The sequence below is a fragment of the Mustela nivalis genome, assembly GCF_964662115.1.
Source record: "Mustela nivalis genome assembly, chromosome: 8".
Taxonomy (NCBI): Eukaryota; Metazoa; Chordata; class Mammalia; order Carnivora; family Mustelidae; genus Mustela; species Mustela nivalis.
This window is the reverse complement of record NC_139027.1, coordinates 118,828,186-118,855,257: the sequence shown is the minus strand read 5'-3', so window position 1 is coordinate 118,855,257 and position 27,072 is coordinate 118,828,186. Positions and strand designations below refer to the sequence as shown.

Below are 27,072 nucleotides of genomic sequence, written 5' to 3'. Positions count from 1 at the left end.
GGATATATTTTGGGTGCAAAACAAAGACACAAATAACAGTGGCTTAAACATAATAGAAATTTTTCTCTTCTAGTCCCCTAAGCGGTTCAGGGCAGCATACCTAGGACTGCTGGGTCTGGGATCCAGGGTCTTGTTGCTGTGCCACACTAGGATTTTGTTCTCACCTTCAACATAGCTACAGTCCAGCCAACAGGGTAAACCCAGTTGGGGAGAGCACAAACCCCACTCTCCCTTTAAAGGGATGATAGATAAGTAGTACAAAATTCTACTGCTCAAATCCCACTGACTGCCACTTGTTTCCTTGGCCACACCCAACTGCAAAGGAGGCTTGGAAATATAGTCTTCTATTCCAGGGGGCCACAGGGCACAGCTAAAAATTCCTTTAAGACAAAGGGAAGCATGGATACTGGGGACCACCAAAGCTGTCTTTGCCTCACAGAATTGAGTCACGTGCCCCTGCCCCCCACCAACCCTAGGTCAGAGAAATGATCTTGGACCAGTGGTTCTCAAACTTGAGTGAGCATCAGAGTCACTTGAAGGGCTTATAAAAATATGTGGCTCTCCACCTAATCCCACGGATGGCTGATAAGGTGGTCTGGTCTGGCCTGAGAATCAACATTTCTAACCAAATTCCTGGTAATGTTGGTCTAGGGACCGCGTTTTGATAACCGAGGTCTTGGGCTAATTGTGACTTGGCTCCTGGAGCCAGGTGGGGGCTACATTCCCTGAGCACTTGGGATGGGGGTCCCTAGGAATGGGGCTCCACCTGCAGGAGAGACTAGTGAGAAAGGCTACTGGATGGCAGGCAGGAAAGGCTCACAAAAATGGGAAGATGAATGGTTTGGAGAAGCTAGGAGGGCCAGGTGGGGTAATGTTGAAGATAAGGACCAAGAAGTATTGGGGGGTCCAGGAGTGAAAAGTCAGCCTCACGCAAAGGTTTCAATCTTTATCTTGAAGGCCCTGGGGAACCATGGACATTCTAAAGCAAGGAACTGTCGTGATAGAATTTGTAAGTGGATAAAGATGCCTGAAAGTGGTGGCCCCCAAAGTGAGGTTCTCAAACCCCTTGTAGCAGAATGCCTTGGAGAACCTTTACAATGCAGGCTTCCAGGCACCACCTCTCTTCAGGAGATGGAAATCCCCTCTACTTCAAGTGATTCTGTGCACTTCGAAATTTGAGAACCACTGGATAAGAGGGTGGAAACCCTGGAGGCAAGGGAGATCTTTTAGGGGCAAAACTCACTAGAAAGTAAGCTTTATGAGGGTGGGGATCATGCTTGTATTATTATTATTATTTTTAATTTAAAAATGATCCTATTTATTTATTTATTTGACAGACCAGAAACTCAAGCTAGGGGAGTGGGAGAGGGAGAAGCAGATTCTCCTGCTGAGCAAGGAGCCCGATTTGGGGCTGGATCCTGGGATCCGGGGATCATGACCTGAGCTGAAGGCATTCAGATGCTTAACGACTGAGGCGCCCAGGCGCCAGCCATGCTTGTTTTATCTTTCCTGTTCACAGTACCTTGAAGAGTGCCTGGGACATAGTAGGTGCTGAACAAATATCTGGTTTAGTGCCGTTAGGTACTTCAGTCTGGGTTTGTCTCGGATTCATTCTGGGACCCCTGGCAAGTCTGCCCCCAGCCGCATCTTTTCCCCCCTTATCTGTAAAACGAAGAGATTGGAGATAGTCCCTAAAAACGTGGTGGGGAAGGACATTCTTGTTGATTGATTGAGGCACTGTCCAATCAACAGGGACTTCTGTGTATTCTCCTATTCTGGTCCCAACCAAATGCTTTTGTCTCTTTAGGGATTCTCCCTCCTTCCTCTAGCCCAGAGCAACCAAAGCAATAGAACACAAGCAGCACGTACTGAAATGACTTTTAATATCTCATGTCGCAGCAAAATTAAAAATATACAAAAAGTTTGTGGTGTACAAAAGAGTCTCAGTACAGAAGCCCCAGCTTGGGGTCTCCTCCCCCTCCTGGGGGAAGCGCGGAGGGGGGAGTGGGGGCGGGGCACTAAGGATGGCACAGATGTAGTAAATACCTGGAGGTGGGACCAGGAATGGGAAACAGGGGTGGGCAAGGTTGGGGGCCGGTTAGGGAGGAAAGAAAGAACCTGGAGGGGACAATCACCCGGAATTGTGCTGAGGGAGGGAAATCAGCCCCTCAGTCATGGCTAGTGGTTCCTGGAGTTGGAGTCAGAATGGAAGGGGAAATTAGTGCTGGGAATGTTCTGGTGGGACCCCGAAGGACCTGGGCTCTGGTCCCACCCTGCCACCAATTGGCCCAGTGACTTTGGGCTGGCTACCTCTGTGGGTGTTCCCCCTTCAGTAAAACAGGACGCTGGATGAGTAAACCAGATTCCCAACTTGGGATCCCTAAGGATCAGTGAAGGCAGGCATGGGGGCCCAGGAGTGCTCTTGAAAACTGTGTATTAGACGCTCCAATATAATACAGATATCCCATCAACCTCAAGCCCTAAATCCTAACTTGAGGCCTTGGTAGCATTTATCTATGATCAGAAGCTCAGCTTGAGTTAATTTAATGTGGGAAGATGAATCATTCTTCAAGAAGTGAGGGCTTGTTTGGAAGAAATGTCTCCCAGACTATAGGATCCTCAGGGGTGAAAATCAGAAGAGGGCTCTGGGAATCATTCAGGTTCTTTCTAGCTATTTTACTAGTTTGCAAAACCTAGTTGGTTGGTTGGGGGTTGTATTTATCTGAGCGCACCCTCCTTCCCCCTGCCGAGTTCGGTGGGTTAGCCCAGGAGAGACGGGCCTGGTTTGGGTTCTAGGATATTCCGGTGAGAGAAATGGGGGAATGTTCTCCACCCCCCACCTCCTGCCCTTCTCCTCTGCTTTTGTCTCAGGCTATGCTCCAAGGGCCTCCCCTGCTTCTGCCTGGCCTGCGGGTGCCCTTAACAATGATTGTGCATAGAAAAAAGGCCAGGATTGCTGGGGAGAGGGCAGTGCCTACCTTGCTATGATCAGGGAAGGGTGGATGGGGCCAGGCATTAGAGGACCAGCCTTCCCCCCACTGGGGAGTTTTCTGCCTCCAGGAACCAGGCCATTCCTGAAAGGGGTGTTCCTTTCCCACTTCAACTATTTCCTGCTCTTCTTCCCCTTGACCCAGGAATGTCCTAGCCCCTCCCCACCCAGAATGGCACATTATAGTCCCTTGGCCCCACCCCAGGCCCAGGGTCTTGTTAGGGAGAAGGGGCTCAGTCACCATGCCCGCTGCTGCCCTGGTGGCTTGGTACTCATCCAGTCCCTTTCAATGAGACCTCAAAAGCATACCAATATGGAAATTTGTGGTTCCTCCTCCTGCAGGCCCTACCTCCAGCTTATGTGGGAGGGAGACAAGTGCCAAAGGGTGACAGGGGCCAGCATGTGATGGGGGCATCTGGGTCTCAGTTTTCCTTATCCCCGCCCTGGACTCCTCCTTCGCACACCGCAGGTTCCTCCTGACTGGGGGCCACAACCCTGGAGAAGACCCCGGCTTCTAAATTGTTCCCTTCATGCATGGAGGGGCCTCTAGGCCTTATCAGATGATGTTTCCCCAGGCAGGGACCCTGTGAAGGCCCAGGGCTTTCCACAAGGGTCCCCCCCCACCCTTTCCACTTCTCAGGGGAAGGGGGAAGGACAAACAGCTCTCAGGGGGTCAGTTGGTGGGGGATTTAAAAATTCTCAGAGGGAGCCAGGGCCTCTGTCCTTGAGTTCCCCAGAGGGGTTATCAGACTCTGCGCGGTTTCCTAGAAACTTCTCAATATTTTGAACCAGAGATTTCAAACTGGTGGCCCGTGGGCCAAATCTGAGATTAGTTTGGCCAGCACAGCCTTCTTCAAAAATGTCAGTTTTAGGTCCTATCGGCAGGGGCAGGCACTGCCCTGTTTTCCAGAGTCCTCACCACTCCCTATGGCATATCGCTTGTTCTTCCTTCATTTTCATTACCTGAAGGCATTTGAACTTGAAACCCATACACCCCTGTCTAGGAAAACCTCCTCACTACCAAAGGTTTCTGTGAACTCCAAGTCCAAGTGAGTTCCAGGCCCTGAGGGACTTTAGCCCTGAGAAGGGCCTTGGGCTGCAAGGTAAAAATCTTCCCTAGTACTTCCAGCCCGTTGGTCCTCGCCAGGTCTCGCCCTCTCCGGCCTCTGCTTTCCCTGACTCTTATGGTGACACACCTCTGTGGGACTCAGAGGGGGCAGGGAGATGGCTGGGGGTAAGGCAGATCTGGGGGGAGTCACCAGGGTGGGACAGATGAGAGGAGGGGACCAAGAAAGCCTTCCTTGTTGGGGAACCCCTGCTGGGAGGGGTGGAGGTCTGTGCTGTCCAGTCGGGATGACAGTTACAAGGCACATGGTTTATCAGTGCATGGAGGTGTGATGAGGGGTGTGTGGTGCCTGGAGAGGTTTGGGGAGCACAGTCAACAAGCTGGGGGATCAGTTCAAGAAAACTGGGAGACAGAAGTCCACCCTGAAAACGGGGGAAGTGTCCCCTGCGGGTAGAGACAGTGAGGGCGAATTTGTACTCAGTGTCCTGTTTTCTTCCTGGCAAAATTAAGACGGACCTAACTACTGCTCAGCGTAACTCTCCCACTGACTTTCTTTGTGATCTTGGCCAAGTCCCTGGCTCTCTCTGGGCCTCTGTTTCTCCTCTATAATAGATGGGGAGGGTAGGTAGCTTAGGGGACCTCAAGGGTCTGGAATATTCTCTCACTGCAAGGACTCTGTAGGTATTCTGGGAAGGACTAAGCAGCCAGGCTGGGGTGCAGGACAGAGAATGGGGGAGCAGGAGGCAGGGACCCAAGGGGTCCAATTCTGGCAGGGAGGAGAGGGATTGGCTGAGGTAGATTGTGTCACAGGAAAAAAAAAAAAAAAAGAACCATGAATGAGATGGTGTCCCTTCTCCACTCTGACTCCTCTATTCCAGTGAAACAAAAGGATTGACAGGGACTAGATGAAAGGGGGGACAGGCCAGCAGACTAAAAGGACAGGAACGGATGGAGTCCTGACGCACCTGGCCATATAGGGGTGGTGGGAGGGTGGTGGTCCTTGGAGGCTAAGCTCTTTCCTGGGAGTGAAAAGCAGGAGAAGGTGTCTGTGGCCTCTCTGAGGGCCCTTGACTGTGGCCATTTTTAGGGCTCGGTTGTCCCCAGAAGGGACAGAGGCCCTGAAGGTGGGTTTTGTGGGAGAGAAATACAGAAGGTGGGGATGGAGGAAGGTCAAAAATGTGGCCCTGGTTCCTCTGAGAACCTTGTACCACATTTTGGCACTGCTGGCTCATTCCTATATCCTGGTTCTCTGGTGCCTTCTGGAGCTGTGAGGACTCCCAACTCCCAGACAGGGTATTTCTAACTTTTCCTTCTAGGATGCTGGCTAATGGTGCAGCCAGATGGGCCATTTGAGGATGCTGGGGAGTAAAATTTGCCCAGGCTGACCCTCATGTCACTTCTCTGAGCCTGTTTCCTCCTCTGTTCACCGGATTGCTCAGAGCTCTCTTGTAGAGCTGTCACAAGCAGGACCGAGTTTAGGGGAGAAGCTGTCAGCCAGACCTCAGTCCACTTCTCCACTGTTGTCACATCTCGAAGGGCTTTAACGCCTAACGGGCCATGGAATTCAGTCTCTGGAGACAGACTTGAGCAGAAGACAAAGTGGCTGGGTGAACTCACCAGAAGGTCTAGGTCATCCCGGACCTTCTCCGCCACCCATTCCCTTAGGCCTGGTTTCTGAGGCTTCTTAGGGATTGGAGAAGTAGAAGTAGAAGAAAGCAATAAAAGCATTCTTTGTGTGTTGGCGGGAGGGACACACGCACCATCTGGGCCCACATGAATGTCTATGCAGTCGCCTGTGTGGCAGGGGGTGAGGTTACTTGTGTCACGGGTGTGATGTGTCCTTGTGTGTATGTGTATGTGTGTATGTGGGCAGTCTTGGCCTCTCTGCCTTTGGGGTCGCCCGGCACCTTGTATTCTCAGTAAATTCACTATCACCCATTACTATCTGATGGGACAACAGGATTCTGGGACCCATGAGACTAGCAGCCACGCTGGGCCTCAGTTTTCCTATCTGTCACCCAAGGGAGGCTGAACCAGAAAGGGCAAAGTGCCTCTCTAATTTGCATAGTCTAGGATTCTCATGGGGCTCCTCACCCCCAGCAGAGGTCTGCAGCGGTCCTTAATACTACCCGCTGTGCCCTTGTAGTGAATGCAACTTGGTTGGCATGAGTGGGGTAATAGGGACATGGTGGGTGGTTCCAAGTTCTCTTTACAGGCTCTGTCCCCTCACCACAGAGGCAACTGCTTCTCTCCTCCTAACCTCCCCACTGCCGCCAGACCCAGGACTCACTGTCCCAGATAGACAGGAGGGGCCATGGGTAAGTGGTCCCATGGGCACTCCACGATGTTCGGGAATAGACTACTGGTCCTAGGGATTTGTCGGATCGGAGGCAAAACAAGCCAGTTTTCCAGCTGCTATCCCAGAGAGCTGCATCTGCACAGTGGCTGAGAGCCAAGATGTATGTCATGTCCCCAGAGTAAATTTTTTTCAGCTGGAAACTAGTTGGCAGTTGAAATGTCTCAAGGGTTAGGATGACAATTTCCTCTGGGGACGATAGCTGTGGACCAAGGTGGATGGGGCATATCTGAGAAATCTAGAACTGGAGTACCCATTTCTAGACTACTCCACTTACATGGGGCTCTAGAGCCCCCTCCCCCACCCCCACTGCAGGAGCTAGAACCTCCCAGAACAGAAGAGCGGGGCTCCAGGGCCTTCACCTTCATCACAGAATCCAGATCAGAGGGACTCCCTAGGACATTTTATCAGCCAAGTGTTCCAAAACTTAATCCAGAGTTAAGAATGTCTCTCTGGAACAGTTTCTCTGTCAAATGTGCTAGAACCTCATGTATAATTGAGCCCAGAGTGGCTTCCTAGACATTTTATCTGTTGTATTCAAGACCTTTATCTAGAAGGAATGTTCTAGATTCTCATCTAGAACAAAGGATGGCTCCTGGAAACATTTCACCTGAGGTGTCTGGAACCTCATTCATATTAGAGCCCACAACAAAGGGTGTCTCCTGAGGAGTTCACTTTGGGAACATTCTCTGTGCGGTGGATTGAGGGTACCCCTCCCCCAGACCTGCTAATCCCTTTGTGCGTCTGTTGGCCTTGACCCCTCAGTTGCCTCAGGGTTCTTCCTCCTCTCCAGCTACAGCACTGTCCGCTCCCACCCCAACTCCCCACCCGCCCCAACTCCCACCTTTCATTCCCTTCTTGCTCAGGATCCGGCCCTCGGAGCTCGCAGGAACTGGTCCACCAGATGCCCCCACCTCCCTCACATCTTCCACGGCCTCCTCCATCCTTCTCAGAGATCTCCTCTCCCCAGAAAAGAAGCCCACCCCTCACGCCCCCTGAGGAGCACAGCGTCTAGGTCATGGGCCCCAGGCAGTTCCCTGTCTCTGGCAGGTCCACTGGGAGCGACACGTGGGTGACTCCAGGCAGGGGAGAGTGTGGGGTGCCCCTGGCACCAGATGTGGTGTGGAGGCCTTCATGAAAGTGGGGCAGCTAATGAGGACTGTAGCACCAGTTGGTACCCTGGGCCCTAGGTCAGGGGAGTTTAGGAAATGGGCCACAGGGCTGAAAACAGGGCCTAGGGCTGAGGCCTCCACAAGGCTGTCCCCTCCCCTGAAAGTACCCAGGGGTGGGCCACTCTACCCTTGGACCAATGGATCTGTACCCCTTTAGCTGGGTGGCCCCGACATTCCGGGCTCAACACTGTGGTTGATGTGGGGTCAGCCAAGCCTGTCCCTCTTGGTGGGGGACACTGTGGCCTACACCGTGGTCTCATACTCCAGCAGCTCCTGGGAGGTCCCCACGCTCCGGTACTGTAACCGAGGCGTGGCAGGAGAGGAGTACTCCAGTGCCAGAATGGTCTTCCGGAGCCGGCGGTCAATAAAATGAGCATCCCAGGCAGGGTACTTCTTCCGGGGCAAGTCAATCCGAATGACAGGCCCTTCTGTCCGCAAAGGACGAGCCACTGGGGTGGGAGGCAAGCCAGGCCGCACCTGGAAGACAGGTGGCGTGGGGGTTCCCGCACGCTCGCCCCCCACGGAGACCCCATCCCTCTCGGCACCTGTAGTCCTCGGCAGGGACCTTGGGGGACTCGTGACAGCGTCAGCTGGGGGGCCACAAGGTCCTGGGGTCTCCGGGCAGATGCAGCCAGGCATCTGGGGACCCAGCATGGGCCCATTGGGGTGCAGGAGGCAGTAGTACACACACATGAAGAAGATGCCCAGTGCGAAGCTGGAGGCCACCACGCAGACTAGGATGAGCGAGTGGAAGTCAGTGGAGAAGTTGCGGCTGGAGTACCAGAAGCCAGTGAGTGCGGCATTCTCCAGCAGCACAATGCAATAGTAGAGGGTCATGCGGCGGCGGCTGCGGCCCTCCTTGACATTGAACCAGCAGAAGATGTAGATGATGCCCACCACCATGTTGTAGATGATCTCTTCCCACTTGGACATGCAGAAGTCCGTCTCGCCCTGGATGACCCAGAAGGTCATGACGCACCAGTGGGCCACGATGAAGATGCCGAAGTAGAGCTTGTAGACGCTGGCGAAGAGTGCGAAGGCCAGGCTGCGGGCTGCGATGGTGAACAGGTGCCACAGCACCTGGGCCACAGCGCCCTTGTAGGAGAGCGGCCGCTTGTCATCCCGGGAGTCCCGCAGCACCTTCTGGTAGGAGGCCAGCGTCCAGGCCAGGGACACGAGTGAGGCAGAGGTGGACAGGGCTGCAGAGACAGGGTGAGGGTGGGGTGGGCTGGGTTAGGGGTGGGTCTGGGTTAGGGGCAGGGTGGGGGGGTCTGGGGAAAGGGGGAGGGTTCTGGGTCAGGAGCTGGGTTCTGAGGAGCTGTGAGGGAAGGGTCTATAAATCGGGGCTGTGGGGAGGGGCTTGGGGGGGCAGTCTTCCAGAGCAGTGATGGGAGCAGGGAGTGTGAATGGGGCTGGGGACTTCTGCAGGAGGAGGAGCATAAAGGAAGAAGGAAGGTGGGTGACTTTGGTCTTCATAAGGGTCAGGGCCAGGTCTCTAGAACAGGGATGTCGGGTTTCAGGGGTCTCGGTGAGAGGGTGGAAAATTAGGATCCAGGATTCTGGGAGCAAGAAAGAAGGTGAAGAGTTGGGGGGTCATGATTAGGGTATTGAGGAGCCAGGAGGGGACAGTTAGTAGCTACAGGCCACCAGGATGAAGCTGGGTAGTGGAGAGGGGTATCCAAGCTGAGCACAGCTGAGGGCATGGGAAGACATCTGCTGTGGGAAGTTTTGACTGGAGCCCGGTATCCTGGGCAAGGGGTCCTGAAGGGCCTGAGAGGGGGTGATAGAATCTTTTGGGTCATCAAAGGTGGTATGGACCGTGTCTGGGTGGGAAGAGCTTGGAGGACTCCCAGGCGTGTGGTTTTTCTGACACAGAATGGGTTGGCCTGGTCTGTCAGAGTTAGGAGAGGGCCAAGTTTGGGGGTGAGAGCCGGGGACCCAGGCTAAACCTGGTTGGAGTCCTCAGGAAGTAAAAAGACCAGGAGAGGGTAGATAAACAGCCTCAGTCACGGAGGGTGACTGAGCAGATCTGTGAGTCAGGGGTGCCCCTGGTGGATGCAATCTGGGATCAGGACAGTTTGGGGAATGAAGGGCGGGGTCTGAGTTGTGGCGATGGGGTCAAGGGCCTCTTTGGACTTAGCAGAAATGGGGTCTTCTCTGCTCTGGCAAGGGGGAAGGGAGGAGGGGGAGAGCGGGAGCACCCAGCGGTCCCAAAGGGAGGCAAGGAGGTAGAGGGACCAGGCTCCTCCGGACATGGAGGGTAACTGGGCCACCGGAGGTGACATGGGGGTCTCCAGCGGCCTGGAGGGTGATGAGAGTAGCGGGAGGAGGGGCGCCTTCAAATCCCCGACGGCAAGTGGGCCGAAGTGGGGGTGGTAGGAAGAGTGGGCGGGTGCCCCTGCAGCGGACTGCGTTGGAGGAGCGAGCCCTGGGGCGAGGGCGGGCGCGAGGGCGGAGCTCACCGGGCAGCAGGTCCGGCTCGCCGCCGCGGTGCACCAGGAGGCTGAGCTGCAGCACGAGCTGCGGCGCGCTGCGCAGGAAGGTCTCCAGCAGGCGTAGCATGCTCACGTCTGCGCTCTCGAACAGCATCCGCCAGTAGAAGTGGCGTCGCAGCCGCTCCCCGCGCCAGCGGCTCTGCAGCCCCAGGTACATAGCGCGCAGGTACCTGCGGGAGGGACGCCGTGCTCAGGCCTCCGTGCGCTCGCGTCCCCCTTGCGGCTCTCAAGCCACCCCCGGCCCGCAGGCGAGCGCCGGGGGGAGGGGGGACAGGTGCGCAGGGTGGCGTCGCTCACTGCGCCCAGCAGAGCAGGTGTCCTCGGCTGTAAAATGGGCAGATCGGAACGATCGCCTCCGGGACTGTCGTCGAAGGAACTCCGAATGGGCTCATTATTAAAGCACCGGCACAAAGTAAGCCCTTAATTCAGCATTCTTTTCATCATTGTCGCAGGATTCCTGACACCTGACAGTGCACTGAGGTTCCACTAGACCCGCTATTGTCCTCACTTTACAGACGAGAAAACATTAGACCCAGAGAGGTATGCCACCTGTCCGAGGTCACCCAACTAGGAAGCAGTGGAACCAGGATTCAAACCCAGGCATTCAACCCCCAGCTTCCTGGCCTGTTCCCCAACCCCACCTCTAAGTGCCCAGTTCTTCACCATAGGACACAGGGAAGCTACTCATAGGTCCCCTGGCAGGTGAGACTTTGCTGCTCCCTCTTGAGCCAATTTCTCTCAACAAACTTTATGGCTCCAGCTGCTCGGCACAAGCCACAGACCTTGGCTCTCAATGTTCTCTCTTACCGCTCTGGAACCCCCTGCCCTGTCCTCCAGCCCCACTACAGCCGATTCCCGGTAACTCCTGCTTTTCTTCCAAGGCTCCAGCTTTTAAAGTCACCTTTTCCAGGAAACCTCCGCTGACCGCTTTCTACCTGGGGTAGGGACCTCTCAACACAGGCTCTCTCTAACCCACAGTGGACTGTGACTGCCTACTTCTCCATCCATCTCCCCCAGACTCTGAACTTTTTGAGGATGACAGGGCAGCTTGCTAACCGCTGTACCCTCAGTTCTTAGCACACCATGGGTGCTCAGTCAGTGTTGGCTCAAAGAGTGAACGCAGGCATGATTGCAAGTTTGTCTTCATTGAATGGAACTCTGAAGGGATTCTGAAGTCCTGAGTTCAAGTGCCAACTTTGCTTCTAATTTACTGTGTGACCTTGAGCCAGACCCTCTCCGAGCCTTAGTGAAACCTCTCAAAGTGGCTGTAAGGATGAAATGGATTTGAAAATGCTTTGCACTTGGAAAGTGCACTGCCCATGTAGGATAAGTCCTGCCACCCAGGACTCCTCCGTGTCCTCTTTCTTTGCCCAGCAGCTCTGCCCTGGGCTGTTGCAGCCACAGATCCTGACCCCGCAAACCCTGAGTTCTTTGATTCACGGGGCAGGCGCATCCTTTGCTGAAACTAGAGAGCACTCCTCCAGAAGTTATCTCCCCAGAAATCAGGGAGGAAAATCCCAACACAGGTTCAGTGATCCTGTTACTTGAATCTGAGATCCGAGAACCAGGTGTTTGGGGGTCTACTACAAGATGAGAAGTGCTGGCATTTTTAAGATGTTGTTTGGGAACCTGGGGGCCCACTATATTCAACTGTGTGTTGCCAGCCCCAAGAGAGGCATCAGGGTAGTCCCTGGAATTTGGGATCACCTGATACCCAGAGTTTCCCAGGAGGAGTATCCCAGTCATAGGAATGGCATAGCCCTCCCTGGGGCTCAGTTTCTCTATCTGCCAACAAGAAAGATGGGCTTGATGACTCTGGAGATCCTTTTAGAGCTACCATTCTGGGACTCAAACTCTCTTCCCCAAAATATGGCTAGAAACATCCTATTCAGGGCCCTCCTCCCCATCCCTGGGTCTTCTCGGCACGAATCAATGGTGTAGAAACACCTTCAACATGACACAGTGTGGGACTAGCAGCTGGGAAGGGGAAGAGGCCTGTTCCCTCAGAAGCAGAATCAACAAAAGCAAAGACCCCTTGGTCTAACTCTCCCGTCCAATGCTAGAATTCCTTCGGCAAGTCCCAGCCCCGTGTGTTTACACCTTCTGCTTCTGTGCTCCCCAGGATGGGGAGTCCCCACCTCTTGGAGCTTCTGAGCACCTCCAAACCTGGATTGTGTTTCTTCTGATGCACAGAAATTTGTTTCCCTGTACTTTCCATTCTTAAGGCCCCTGAACCCCCCCCCCAATAAGGATCCCTGAAGCATAGATTCATGTATCAAATATATTTTGATCGCTTGTTATATGCCAGGCCCTGTGCCCTTAAGTATCTCAGAGTCCCATGGGACAGAGACAAGGTAAGACCCGAAATAGATGCTCTAAGATGTTATGGAACCCAGCGAAGAGATGGGTAGCTTTAGCTGGAGCAGGGAGATCAGGGAAGACTGCCCAGAGGAAGAAACATTTGATCTCAGCTTTAAATCATGCGTAGGATTAGAAGGCAGGAAGGAGGGAGAAGGACATTCCAGGCGGAAGAACCAGCCAAGGCCAAGGCAGAGAGGCACGGCCTCTCCTCCTATGAGAGGGCACGGCCTTTTAGGGTAATGGCCAGTGGTTTGCAGGGCCTGGAGGGGTGGCTTTTCACAGGAAAGGCCATAGGAAGACTGGAATTGTGAAGGGCATCAAATTCTGGACTGAAGAGTTCATCTTTTATTTTAAATCTGAATTCTATCCCACAGACAGGGGGATGTGATCAGCTTGCTGGCTTAGAAAGCTCGCTCTGGAGGCTGGCTTGGAGGAAAGCCAGGAGAGGCTGGAGTTCGGTCCAGGCCTGAGCTGACAGGCTGAGCTAAGGCAGGGCACCGAGGAGGGGCAGAGAGCAGAGGAGGGGATGGCCAAGGGGGGGGGGTGGGCTACGAGAGAGACCAGGACGCTCTGTAGGGCTTCGGGGGAGCCCAGAACACAGACTACCTTTTCCAGCCTCTTTCTTCCCCCAGACCTATTCCCTTCTCCATTCCTGTGGCTCTGGCTTTGAACAGAAAGGAGAGACCAGCTGGTCCAACGTGAAGGGGCCTGGGGAGTTGGGGGGAGGGCGACACCCTGGAAGTTTCTCTCAGGCTGGAGGACCATCTGTTTCCTGGCCCGGGTCAGCATGAGGGAGGCCCTGGCCCGGCCAGCATCCATCACCACTTGACAGGCTGCCTGCCCACCTCCCCGCCCACTCCTGCCCCCTCCTCGGCTGGCTCCCAGGGCCCCTCACCCCAGATAACCGCAGACAAAGGGCTCACCCAGCCCAAGGCTGCTGTGGGCCGAGTAGGGAAGGGGAGGGGAAGAAAGGAGGCCTCTGAATCCCAAAAATGTGGCATTGGGCAGTGTGGAAAGACCACGGCACAATCTGGGGATGAGAGGACCTGTGTTCAACCTCACTCTGCCTCTTTTGGCAACAGGACCCAAAACCGTGACTGTTCCTTCCAGCCGGCACTAAACGCTCGTTGCCAAGGGCCTGCAAGGTTTTCACGGGCCTAGGAAACTGTTGGAGGCCTGGGAAAAAAATTGGCTCTAAAACACAGGGAAAAACTGCAGAATCAAAATTAATAAATGTTTAATTAAATGTCTGCAAAACAGAACATGATATCAGCCGGCCGACGCAATTTGGCTTTTATCTGGTTATATATAATTTACATTTGGTGTTTGATGTGGCTGCATTTTAATATGCCTGATAGATGTGGGGCCCACAAAGGTTTTAAAACAGCCCTGCCCAGGACATGTAACCTAGTTCCCTGTGCCTCAGTTTTACCTTCTTTAAGAAGGGGCCGGCACTCACCATCCTGCCTGTGTCACAGCCCCTGGGGTGAAAGACAAGATGGTAAGACGCTGGGCTTGTGGATTTGCTTCCCAGCCGTGACCTGGATGCTGTGTGGCCTCAGGTGGTCTCTTTGCCTCTCTGAGCCTCATTTTCCTCTCTGTTGTGAGCATTGAATGAGGTGATGGGTTCGAAAATAATTTGTACACTAAAAAGGGTGTGCACATAGGGAGAGGGAGCACATGGTAGGCAGAAGACTCTGGCTCCTGATCACCAAGCAGCCTCCCTTGAAACCTCCTCCAGGAAGCCCACCCTATTCCACTCTAGTTGAAGGGAAGTTGGAAGAAGTTGGTTTTCACCATAGATGGGACGAATATCACCCACAGAGAAGGATGCCTCATTTCAGAGAAAGGAATCCCACCTGGGGAGGGGGGCAGGTGCGTCTCGTTTCTAACAGTCCATCCATTCTCTCCACCCTGGTTCAGACCATCATCTTTTGCCTTCTTGGTGGGTTCCCTATATCCACTACTGCCCCCCTGTAGTCCATTCCCCATGTGGCAACAGCTGGGGTACTTGAAAAACCAGTCCGATCGCGTCATTCCCCTTCTCAAAACCTTCCGTCACACTTGAAATCAAGTTCAAGGGTTTCCCTTGCTTGCAGGCCCTAAACCATCCAGCCCTGCTTGTTTTCCCATCTCAAGCCACTGCTTCTTTTGTCGCTGGCATTCCAGCTGCCCTGGAGGTTCCTCGAACCCAGTCTGATGTTCCTGACTCAGGACCTTTGCACTTGCTACTTGCTCTGCTTGGAACGCCCTTCCCCCAACATCCTCCTGCAGCTAGCTCCTTACTGGCTCCCATGCCACTGTCTCAGAGCGATCCCCCGGGTCACCCATCCCATGGGGTCCCCCAGCCCTCACCAAACCCCTCTCATCTGTCTTATTGCCCCGTCTGATCTTCTTCATAACATACGCTATCAAACAATCTTACTGATGTACACACTGATTTTCTGTTTTATCACTGCAGTTGTACGAGTGTAGGGACTCGGGTGGCCTTGGTCACTCCTGTCTCCCCAGCATCTGTATGTGTAGTAGGCATTCAATAAATATTTGTTGAATGAATAAAGAGAGAGTGTTTGCCTGTGTCTTTCTCCTGACCTTGCAGAGTTTGCTTACTGCCAGGACTCCTGCTGGGCAACTCCTGTCCTCATTGACTCATTTCTGTCCTTCCTCCTCCAGGAAGGCTTCCTTGGTATTTCTTCACCTGGTTGGGCCCCCCACAGCACTGACTTCAACTGCCCGAGGCCAGTGTGAACCAGACTTAACAGACAGGTTTACCGTGTGGGAACAGGTGCTCAGGGGTCTATTTTGTGTCTAATTTGCTGACTGCCTATCATGTGCTCAGAGAAGCATGTCCTGGAGGAAATTGGAAGAGCAGATAAGTGTGTCCTGTTCAAGGTGGGGTTGGGGGCAAAAAAACACACAGCTCTAGGGAGAAGAGAAGGCAGCAGACAGTGTGTGAAATCTTATTCAGGATTCCGTAAAGCCATCTCTTCTGGAACCCGTTGCCTCTGAGAGCAGGCAGCAGGGTCAAGAAACAGACGGAGCTCATTCCCTGCTTCCTGGGTCTGGTTATCTCTGTGACCCAGGAACCTCCCATCATCCCCCAGACCTGGGCCAGTGATGGGGTTGGGGGGGGCAGGGACGGGCTCCTCTCTAATGGGGCGAAGGAAGGAGGAAGGGCTTTCATGTCCCCGAGAAGCCAGGAAGCTTCTGGGCCCAGTGTCTGGGTCGCCCTGCTCTCTCCTGGTTTTGGTTCTTATGTCAGCTGGAGTCTCCAGTATCAGGCAGGATTTCTGGTCTGGGCCTCCATCTCCATGCAGACGGCCAGCTTGGACCTGTCCTTTTGTCTGGCCTCACATCCTGGGTCTGGGCCACTCTCTCTGTCTGCCACTCCAATCAGCCCTTCAATGAGGGGTTAGCCTGTTTATTTTTCTGTTTATCTGTCAATCTGTCAGTCTTGCCCTGAGACCCTGAGTCAGTCCACCTGTCTGTCCCCTGTGCTAGAGGTCATGTTGTTACTCAAATACTAGTCAGACTGACCCTAGGGTCCTGGGTCAGCCTGTCTGTCTGCTCTTCGAGGCTGGGAACATCAGTCTGTCTGTCCATTGGATGTCAGGATAGCTTATCTATCCCTTTGGATACTGGGCCTGGTTTTTCGTCTGTCTGTCTGTCTCTAGAATTCTGGGCATGCCTATTGGTGCGTCTATCTTTCAGTCTCTCGGCTGCTTGGTCTGTCTGGTGGTCTGTTGCTCATCTCGTGGCTTGGCATGACTGCCAGCTCTCCTGCCATCCGCCCCTGCCTGCTCCTCCTCTCCCAACTCTGGGTCTCTTTCTGTCTGTCTGCGTCTCTCACATCCTCAGCTCCTCCATCTGTCGGTCTCGGCATCTCTGAGTGTGTGTTCTCGCCCCTTTCCACTCCCCCTCATGGCTCTGGGCCAAAAACACAGCAGCTTCCAGCGGCTCCCCCACTAGGGCTCCATCCAGGAACCACCTCCCTGCACGGCGAGCTCTCCTGTCTCCCACCCGGGCCAGGCCTGCAGACTCTGGAAGGTGAGCAGGTGGCACAGAGCCGGCAGGGCTGGTAGGAAGGAGCAGAGACCCCACGCGAGCTGAGCCCCTTACTGTTCTGCGGGTCTGTAGGGGGAGAGTGTGCAGGTGTGAATAATAATGAAAATAGCTCACATTTACTGAGCACCAGCTGTACGTTAAGCCTTGTCATACAGATTGTCCGTTCCTCCCAGCCAATCTTTGAGGTGGGGCACTATTACCATCCTCACTTTACAGATGAAGAAACAGAGCCAGAAAGAGAGTGGAAGTTGTATAAACCCCCACAGCAAATTAGCGTCAGACCTAGGACTCAGACTTGGTTCTCCATGGGCCCCTGCCTCGGAGAAGGTGGCTCGGTTCCCCGGAATGTGGGCGGCATGGCTGCCAGGGAAGATTGATGCTGGGCAGGGATGGACCTGAAAGCTTTGCCTGGAATGGCACGGGTTCAGAGAAAACAGGAGGAGAGGTGACCATAGTCTCTGGAGTCAGGGGACCCAGGCTCAATCCTTCACTGGACTTTCTGCGAAAGTCCAGGTCCTCTGGGGGCCTCAGTCCCCCTCTGCAAAATGAGCCCTAGTAACAGGATTCTTGCCTAGGGAAAGGGATTTCCATAAGACCCCTCACCCCACCTGTCCAGTTCTGGTGATGGCAAATGTCTTGAACCCAAGTGCTTCCCTCCACCAGGGGGCATCACTCTGGGGCCGGCCACTGAACTCTGAGCCAGGGCGGCCTCCCTCCTCGCTGGTCTCCTTCCTTCCTTGCCCTCCTGGAGCTTAGTCTTAACACAGCTGCCTGAGGGATCCTGTAAAATCCTAGATCAGGCCCCGCCATGCTTTACGGTACACCGTGACCTTGAGATCCAGGTTTGTCCACCTCTAGGACCTCAACTCCCTCCATCTTTCCCCTCTGAGTCCCCAGCTCTTTCCTGAATGCCCCAGGCCCATTCTGGCCTCTGGGCCTCTGCCTAGAAGGGACTTGAATTCTCATTCTTTTCATCTCACCTCCGTGTCACCTCCTCAGGGAGGCCTTCCTAGATCCACTCCCCCCCCCCCCCACGAAGCACTTCTACCTGCCCCTCTGGCCGCTTTCCGTCCTGTCATCCTGTTTTCTTTTCTTAATTAACACATATGACCCCCCAAAATGGCCTAATTTCTCGCTTCTGTATTTGTCATCTGTCTCTCCGATGGTGCAGGGACCCTGGTTGTCCTGTTTTCTGCTATACCCCCAGGGCCTGGCATCCAGTTAATGTTCAATATTTATTTGTTTCTTGAATGAGTGAATGTGTGAATGTACTTTATAAACTCTGCTTTGGAAGCTCCCCAAGGAAAGGCGGTCAAGGGCAGAGGGAAAGGACCCAAGCCCAGGGGAGACCTGTGTTCAGATTCCGGAGCATCATTTACTATCTGCGTAGTCTTGAGCAAGCTGCTTCCCACCCTGAGCCCCTCAGCTCAGTGCCCACTTTATGGGGTAGGTATGAAATCAGAAAATAGTGGTATGCATAAAATTTCCAGCCCAGTGGTGGGTGCTCAACCGGCGGGAGGTTCAAGAGGCTGGGAGACTCAGAGAACCCAGCAGGAAGAGGAGGCCTTTTAGTTTCCGGTTTAGTTCCTGGTAGACCTGAGATCTGCTCCCAGGCTGGCTTCCCCAGAGGCTCATTGAATCTGTCCCCAGGAGGCAAAGGGTCAGAGAAGTCCCTTTGCGGGGAGTCCTAGGGCAGGGTCTTTTTTGGGGGTCTTTGCCCTTCCCCTGAAAACAACTGCCACTCTTTGGAAGGCCTTCTGAATGTACTTGGCTAAAATCCTCCCTGAAGCCCTGGGAGGATTTGTGGGCATGATCCCCATTTTCTGGACCAAAAAGAGGAGGGTTATTTGACATCGACTCACCCAGCACTTTTAAAAACCTACCGTATGCCAAGACCTGTGCTAAAATGCTGGTGGACATGACAGTGAGCAAGACAGACCCAGCCCACCTGGTGTGACCCAAGTAGGAGAGCTGGACATTGTTTAAATCAGCGTGTGAATGGGGACAAACACTCCCTGGCTTCCAGACATTCTCCAAACAGGACTCTGGGCTCCAGCACTGAGGAAGACAGGGCCTGGTCCTGCTTGCAGGGGGTGTGGCCGTCAGGGAAAGCTTAGGCAGCAGGTGGGTACTGAGCTGTGATCAGAAGCAGGCACAGGAGTTAACGGGCTGAAGGAGGGAGGAAAGGGAATTTCTGGTGGAGGAACAACATGGGCAAAGGTCCTGAGTGGCCAGGAAGCAGTACATGGTCGGAAGCTGTAGCTTGGAGAAGGGGGTGAGAAAGTGAGGGGGGAAGGGGAACATGGTGAAGCATTTGGCCTTTATCATAAGAGTAATGGGGAGCCACGGAGAGGTTTTAAACAAGGGAACAATGGTACAGCTAGCTCGTACCTCTGTCTTTTAGAGGGAGCATTCTGTGGGCAGCAGAGCGGGGGAGAGGCAAGGGAGGAAGGTGGGAGACGATTTACAGCTGAGAGTTGAGTATGGCCCCCCACAGAAGGACATGGACTCCAGAAGCAAGCAGCAGGCACTTGGAGACGTGACTCGCCCAAGGTCAACAGCCAGAAGCATCAGAGCTGCATCTCAAATCAGGAATGGTGTCTCCCGCATTTCACCACCAGGTGCAAATCAAGCTGAGTCAGGCCCTGAGGACCCAGATGCAATCTGTGAGTCCTCTGGGACAAACTGGACCCCCTCCCCTTCCTTGCAATGGGGCCCAGAAAGCTCTTGTAGGGAATGGCCTGGAGGCTCCCTTCCCATCTGTCGATCCCTCAATGCTGAGCGCTCCTGTAAGGATGCAAAATGGGACCTTCCTGGGGTTGGCAGCCAAATGAGTCATAAATGTCAGAAAAGAATGTGATTTTACACGTTTGGCTCCTATTTCGTGCAGCGCTGAGAGCCGGGCTGTTTCCCTCCTCCTTAGCAGCCCTCTACGAAGTCACGGCACCTCTTTTTTTGCTGGGCTAAGGCCAAACATTTCCCTGCCACTAATTTTAGGCTCTGGCTGAAAAGCTGAGACCCTCTCCTCTCCTACCCACTGCCATCAGCTCTTCTTTTCAGTCAGCAGGGAAGCAGGCAGTCCCCCTCCAGCAAAGCCTTTGGGACCAGGTTCCCACCTCTTTTGCCCTTCGCTGTATGAATATAGCCAGATCTCTGTCTCTCTCTGGGTCTCACTTTCCCTACCTGTGAAATGGATGCAGAGCAGAGACTAAAGTCCAGTCCCCCATACTCTCGCCCAGGGCTCGTTGCTCCAAACCCTCCTACTTCTCTCTTTTTCTCATATCCCTGGGCAGAGTTGTCCCTGTGTGGCCAGGCATGAGCCAGTGGGGGAAGAGGGCTGGATCCCGTCTCTTGGTGGCATCTGAAAGTAGTTGGAGACCCAGGAAGGCAAAAAGTACCACTTCTATCTGTCCCTGGCCCGAGAGCCCCTAGAAGGTAGAGAGGCCAAGCTGTTATTATGGGGGTACTCTGGGAAAAGAGAGCTGGGTGTCTTGTCTAGAAAGCAGAGCTGCTCTAGCTGATTCCTGCCCTGGGAGAACGTGAGCCCAGTAGATGGAATTTTAATTTTTTAGGAATAGGTGGATATGAGAATATTTGTGCTAAAAAAAAAATCCAATTTGGAAATGTTGGCAACTGATTTTTAAAAACACCGTATGAATTTTTATTTATTTTTATTATTTTTTTAAGAGAGGGAGAGGCGATGGGGAAGGGGCAGAGAGGGAGGGAGACAGAAAGAGAGAATCCCAAGCTGCTTCCATGCCCAGCAAAGAGCCTGATTTGGGGCTTGAACTCACAATTCTGAGATCATGACATGAGCTGAAATCAAGAGTTGGATGCTTAACTGACTGAGCCACCCAGGCACCCCTACCATATGAATTTTTAAGAAATTATTAATCTTTTTTTAAGGTGTGATAATGGTATTATGTATTTTAGTTATACTTTTTATAAAAGTCTATCTTTTCATTTTTTTAAAAAAGATTTTATTTATATATTTGAGGTGTGGGGGGGAGGGCATGAGCAGGGGGAAGGGCAGAGGGAGAAGGAGACTCCTGACCAGCAGGGAACCCAAAGCGGGGCTCCATCCTAGGACTCTGGAATCATGACCTGAGCCAAAGGTAGACGCCCAACTGACTGAGCCACCCAGGCACCCAAAAGTCTAACTTTTTAGAAATGTACTGAAATATTTACGGATGCAGTGGCATGATGTCTGAGATTTGTTTCAGAATAACATGGAAGGGAAAAATTGGGGTAGGATCCAGACCTATAGGGTCCAACATCTAAGTGTCCTACTCTAGCCACATACGGCTATTTAAGTTTAAATTAATCAAAATTAAATACAATTTAAAATTCAGCTTCTCAGTCCACTAGGCACCCTTCAAATGCTCAATAGTTATGCATGGCTAGTGGCTGCTGTATTGAACAGTGCAGGCATAGGGCATTTCCATCATGGCAGAAAGTTCTATTGGATGCCACTGGCCTAGATAAAGCAAGGTTGGCCAGGAGTTAATTGCTGAAGCAGGGCCGTAGCACGGGGGGCATCATTATCCTGTTCTCTCTACTTCTGTATATTTAAATTTTTTACACAATGAAAGGTTTCATTAAGCAGTAGGGACACACGAACACATCCTTGAGCTGGATTTGCCCGCAGGCCCACAGGCCAATGATTTGCAACCAGTGGTGTGACAGCTAAGCCTCGTAAAGGCCCCAAGTTCGATCCATAGAGTCTTAAAACTGTAAGGGGCTTTGCAGATCATCTAGTTTACCCTCCAAATGGAGGGCAGTAGGCCCTGCTGTCACTTCCCCGCCAAAGTCAGCTGCTCCTGTCTGCACGCGGATGGCCCCGAGGAGTTCACGGCTTTGGGAACAGCCCCCTCTGTTCCTGGACAGCCTGATTGTCTGGATGTCTTGGTCCTATCCAGATTCTGCCTCTCTTGGACACTGGGTTATCATCTGTCTTCACACTATCTCTGGAGCCACAGGAAAAAAGTGTCCTTCCTTGAAAGGCTGTCTGTGGATGAGGGTTAGAGAACGTTCAGACCCCTGAGGCCCCTCCTCCTCCCCCTATTTTGACTAAGTAAGTGAGGTGGGCTGCTACTTGGTCCAATAATAATAATTGATAACAGTAAATATTTCCTGAACATAGATATATGAAAGTCCCGTGCATTTATGTGATCCCAAGACATGTTTACAAGAACTTTAAGAGGCGGGTACTCTCACCATCCCCATTTCACAGATGAGAGTAGCGCTCTGGCTGCTGAGGCAACTTGCCCGGGGTCACACAACGAGGAAATCGTGGAGCCATGAGCCCACCAGCACCCCAAGCTCTCAGCTACATCTGAGCCCTAGGGAACTCACCCAGTGTTCTCGAGCCCCTGATTGGACTTGGCAGACGGTGCCACTGAATCCCAGCCAGGGAAGTGTCTTGTTCAAGATTCTGATTTCAAACATTCCATTCAGTTTACAAGAACATTTACTGAGCACCTACTGGATCCATCCTGAGCCAGCCATTCACCACACCAGCATCCTCCTGGGAACCTAGCCTCAGGACTGTTCCGACCACATCTTATACAAATATAACTTTGCTGCCCTTAGCCTGCATTTGTCCACTGCCACTGTGGAAGGCTGCAGATGGAGGCCTGGAAGACCCCAGCAGTGCCCATAACTACGCCGGGGTCCCACACTGCCTTAGCACCCCCACATCAGCCATGGACACAAAGCCTGCTTCAACAGACTCATGTTCTAATAATTACTAGGGACCTCGCTGAAGCTGGCCAAGTGCAGGGTCCCCGACAGCAACAGAGGCTCTGCTCTGGGCCAATCACCATGGGGACCAGGGAAAAGAAAGGACAAAGCCTCACCTTCCCAGAGGCTTGTCATCTGGTAGGAAAACCAGCTAGGTGGGCAGGTGATCACAACAGAATCTGATGGGGACTGTGGGACTGGAGAGGAATGAGTAATTGTGCCCAGAGGGCAAAGTCTGAGAGGAAAAACCCAGCATGTTAACAATGGGTACTTTATAATCAAATCAAAATTTAAAAATATCTTTCTGATTTTTTTTCCCCCTCTCCAAAGCAATACATGGTTGATTGTGTTATAAGAATACTCTTAACTAGCGGAGGGCAGGGTCGCATGGTGGTCACACATGTGGGTTTGGGAGCCTGACAGCCTCCCTTTAAGCCCAGGCTTTGCTACTTACAAACTGGGAAGCTGTTAGCACTTTGTACCATATTTCCACAACTGTAGTATGGGCCAGTAAGTCTAGCTCACACTAATGGAACACTTATGCTGAGTCCTGGGCAAAGCAGGCTCCTACATTTATCAATAAGCTTTCATTATGGCTACTCGTCTAGCCATGGGATGTTATCATCCCACCTCACAGATGAGGAAACTGAGAGGGGTTAAGTGACTTGCCCAAGGTCATACAGCTCACACGTGGCAGAGCCAGAGTTTGAGCTCCACAGCCCTCGTTCTTTGTCACCACACACCCTACTTGAAAGAATTGTGGTGAAGAGGAATGATCTCATTGAAGTTTCTAGAAAGGTAACTAAAATTTTCAGTAATATCTGGCTTTCTAAAAGCAGGTGAGTGTATACATGTATTTCTTAATTAATTAAAAACCGAAGGAAATCTTTAAGCAATACAAGAAACATCTAATTAGTAAGTGGAAATCTCCCATAACCCCACCTCTGTGCACCCCCCCCCCCAAGATTTTGAGGGGAGAGGAGTCTTAGGACCTTTTCTGGGCCACCTGAGGTTTCAACAAGAGCCTACAGTTCCTTAATAAACAGACACGGCAAATAAACAATTTCCACTTTAGATTGAAAGCAACAACTTGGGGCACCTGGGTGGCTCAGTTGGTTAAGTGTCTGCCTTCGGCTTAGGTCATGATCCTGGGGTCCTGCATTGAGCTCTGCATCCCCGCTCAGTGGAGAGTCGGCTTCTCCCTCTGCCCCTCCGCACTGTTTATGCTCTCTCTCTGCTCTGACTCATTCTCTCAAATAAATAAATAAATAAATAAATAAATAAATAAATAAATAAAAGCTTAAACAACAACAACTTGCCGGATTGAGGGAGTGGGAGGTGGGGTCTGAAGGGTTGAGGGCAGGATGGGTTTGTTCAGGGAAGGTTTCTGAGCTTGACTTTGAAGGATGCGCAGAATTTCACTGGGAGGAGAATGGGACAGGGTGTTGCTAGAAGGACCACGGGCAGCTGCTCAGAGGCATGAAGGGAAAAACTGTGTGGCTTGCTTTTTAGGGGTTCAGAGCAGTGAGGAGACAAAAGGCCAAGAGGCAAAGGGCTCTGACGCCAAGCTAAAGCATCCGGACCTGCTCGAGGGGCAGAGGGGACCCCGGACTGGCCCTCTGGCTCTGGAGTAATGGCAATGTCCGAGCTGAGCATTTGAAATATCCTTCCGGCTGCAGGTGGAGGCGGGATGGGGTGGGGTGGGGTGGGGGGAACTGGAGGCTGATAGGATTTCCCAGGGGAGGAATTTCAAGACCCTAACAAAGGCAGGGTAGTGAATGGAGAGGCCAGAGTAGATCCCAACCCATCCTCCTTCTCTCCCTAGGGACCTTCGCCCCAGCTGCCTGGGTTCAAAGCCATTTCCTGGCAGCCCTCCATCCTCCCCACAGGGCTTCTCCTGTGTGGTCTTTATAGATCAAACAGGGGACGCTGGGCCCAACTGCCGCCGCTGTGTCTGTTAGGAGCAGCTCTAATGGCCTGTTGCAGCCGGATGGGCAGATAGAAGGGGATGGGGGGCGGGGGAGCACCTCCTGGAGAGGAATATCCCAAGAGGTGGGTGGCAAGGCTAGCCTGGAAAAACCCTGCAAAGTCAGAACAGGGAGGAACCTTGTGGATAATCCTTGAGTTGGGAGGTGGGGGCACGGGGGCAGGGGGTTGGGAGCTTGTAAAATGTTTCAGCTGTGGTAGTCAAAACAAAATCCTAGAGAGGTAACCCAAATATCAGAAAAGAGAGACTCAGATTTCAGGTTGAAATGATAGTGTGAAGGCCGTGAAAGAGACTGAAAACCACTGTGAAATCCAACCCCTGACCAGTTTAATAGAGAATAATACAAATAGTAAAAAACAAAACAAAACAAAATTTAAAAAGTAAAGACTGAAGAGATTTGCACACTTCCTGTGTTCCAGGCGCTGTGCTAAGCACTAGGTGTACATTATTTAATGTACATTATTTAATGGGAAAGGTACCATTATTAGAATGTCCATTTTGCAGATGAGAAAACCAAGGCACAGACAAGTTATGCCATTTGCCCCCATCACAGGAAGTGGCAGACACAGGATGTATGTGGCAGATTGCAGAGTGTGAGTTCTTAATCATTAACATTCTGGCCCCAGTGGGGAAAATGACAAAAGAGGGACAGATACTAAGAGGGACAGGCACCTTGTCCGCTGTGCCTGAAACAGACCCAACCCCCACCCTCCACCCCTGCCCCAGTTACTACCCTGGTCCAGCTCCCATCTTCCCTCACCGGGATCATGGAGCAGCCTCCTCCCAGGTCTCCAGACTTATCCTGGCCTCCCACCACTCTGTTTTCTGACAATCAGGGTGCACATTGTAAAACAGAAGTCAAGACCCGCTTCCTTCCCTGCTCAAATTCTCTGGGGCTCCCACTTCATTCGAGTGAAAGGCCTCGTCTTCCCATGGCCTATGGAGCCCTGCACGACCCAGCTCCAGCCAGCCTCTCCACCATCATCCCCTCCACTGTCCCGGACCCTCTGTTTCAGCCCCTTGGGCCTTCTCCTCGCTCTTCTCTTTCCCTCTGCTTTGGGCATCCTTCCCTAGGCCTCCACCCAGCTCACCCTCACCTCATTCAGTCCTCTGTCCCTATGCCACCTCCTGGCAGCGGCCTGCCTGGACCACCTTCCCTCAAAGAGCCACAGCCTCCTCCCTGGGACACTGTAGCCCCCTGAGCTGTTTCATTTCTTCCATAGCACTTATCAGTTGACCCATTAGATTTTGTATTATGTTTAAAATATATATCATATTTGATTTTACTTGTTTATTGGTTCCCCCATTAGACTATTGATGGCCACGAGACTTTGTCTTATTCGCCACTCTATTCCCAGCATGTAGCACAGTGCCTGGTATACAGTAGGTGCCCCATATACGTGTGGAATGAATGACTACAGATTAAATAAACAGGCTCTTTGAGGCCCTCTTGCCCTCCTGCCCCCTCCTTAGTCATGTGCAAAGTGAGCAAATCTTCCGCAGCGATGAAAGGGAGTAGTGATGTCACTACTCACCTCCAAGGGTCCTGAATACTTAACAATGGGACCAGCCCTTCTCTAAATCCTCAGCATTATCAGATGAAACTAGAAACAACCCAGAAGATGGTACTATGATGGGCCCTAGATGATAAAGGGGCAACTCAAGCACTGGGAGATTATATAGCTTGTCACCATCACATACAGGAAGTGAGCTGAGGACATTTGAATCCAGAATCTGGACTCTTAACCATTAAGCCAATAATATAGCTTTCCAGAGAAAAGGCCCAGAAGCTGACTTTCACACCCAGTTGGTCACTAATTCATTTCAGAACTTCTCTTGAGTGCAGGTGTGTGAGCAGGCAGAGGGAGGGAGCAGTGGTGGGCATAGAGGGAGTGTTTAGAGGTAAGGCCTTCCCTCTAAAGTCCGGCCTGCCTGCCTCCCTCCATCCCTCCCTCCGCATTTTGGGTCCGCAGATCCTGACAGCCTCAGAGGAATCCTATGCCAGATCATCTCCCACTAATTGGTTTAGCAAACTATGCTTATCTGGGCAAAGCTTGGGCCCAGTGAGTTCAAGATTAGGGAAAGCAGGATTCATGGTTTACTGCTCTGCTGCCCACAGGGTCAGAGAAGACAGGGTTAGGACTTTAATTGGCTTAACAACCCTGAGTGGCTTAACAACTCCGAGGGTTAGGGCTGGGGAGCCAGGGAGGGATGAAAACACAGGTTGCTGTCCAGCTCACTGCCAGCTTCATGTCCCACTGAAAGATCTGTGGTTGATTTTCTCAGGAAGTCACCTTTGTGTGAGTCCATGGCTCAGGGATCCTCCCATGCAGCCAGTGTGGGAGTGACAGAGATAGGACTTGGCCTTGGGAGTTGGAGAAAGCTGGGTTGGCACCTCCCCTCCCCCCTAATTCCTCAGCTTGGACAAGTTACTTGACTTCTCTGAGCCTCATTTTCTTGTCTTATGGGGTATATCAATTGCCACCAGAGGGGAGGTTTCAGGGTAAGATGAGAGCTAGGGTCTGGAGCACCTCATAAAGGGCCTGTTGGGTATACAGGATCCATGAATTCCTTCCCTTCCTCTGCCTCCTCAGGGCCCCATTTTGTGTTTAAAATAATAATAATGCCCATTCCACAGGGTTGTCTGGGGACAGAATCCAGCCTAATCAGTTGAACCCATGTGCCGTCACAGGTCTGTGTTACCTGCCTCCTCAAAGTACACAGACTTGATTCAGCATTGTATAAGCTTCAGGAGTTGCAAGCAATTTTTATAATTCAAAGTATTTTATTCAGAATTGAGGGTGTGGGATCAGAAGGTGGACTGACCAGTCTCCCAGGT

The 27,072-nt window shown here is 52.4% G+C and overlaps 1 protein-coding gene across 1 annotated transcript in view; it reads right to left on the bottom strand.

Annotated features, from left to right (window-relative positions):
- Positions 1-1,866: 1,866 nt before the first annotated feature.
- The window catches only part of XKR7 (XK related 7), a gene marked incomplete at its 5' end in the record, with an annotated part of 28,714 nt that continues 3,508 nt past the window's right edge, over positions 1,867-27,072 (bottom strand). The window contains 2 exons of the mRNA XM_082745916.1: positions 1,867-8,782; positions 10,046-10,248. Of these exons, the coding sequence (XP_082602042.1) occupies positions 7,827-8,782; positions 10,046-10,248 (1,159 nt within the window). The 3' untranslated portion in view covers positions 1,867-7,826. The remainder of the gene's footprint in view (positions 8,783-10,045; positions 10,249-27,072) is intronic.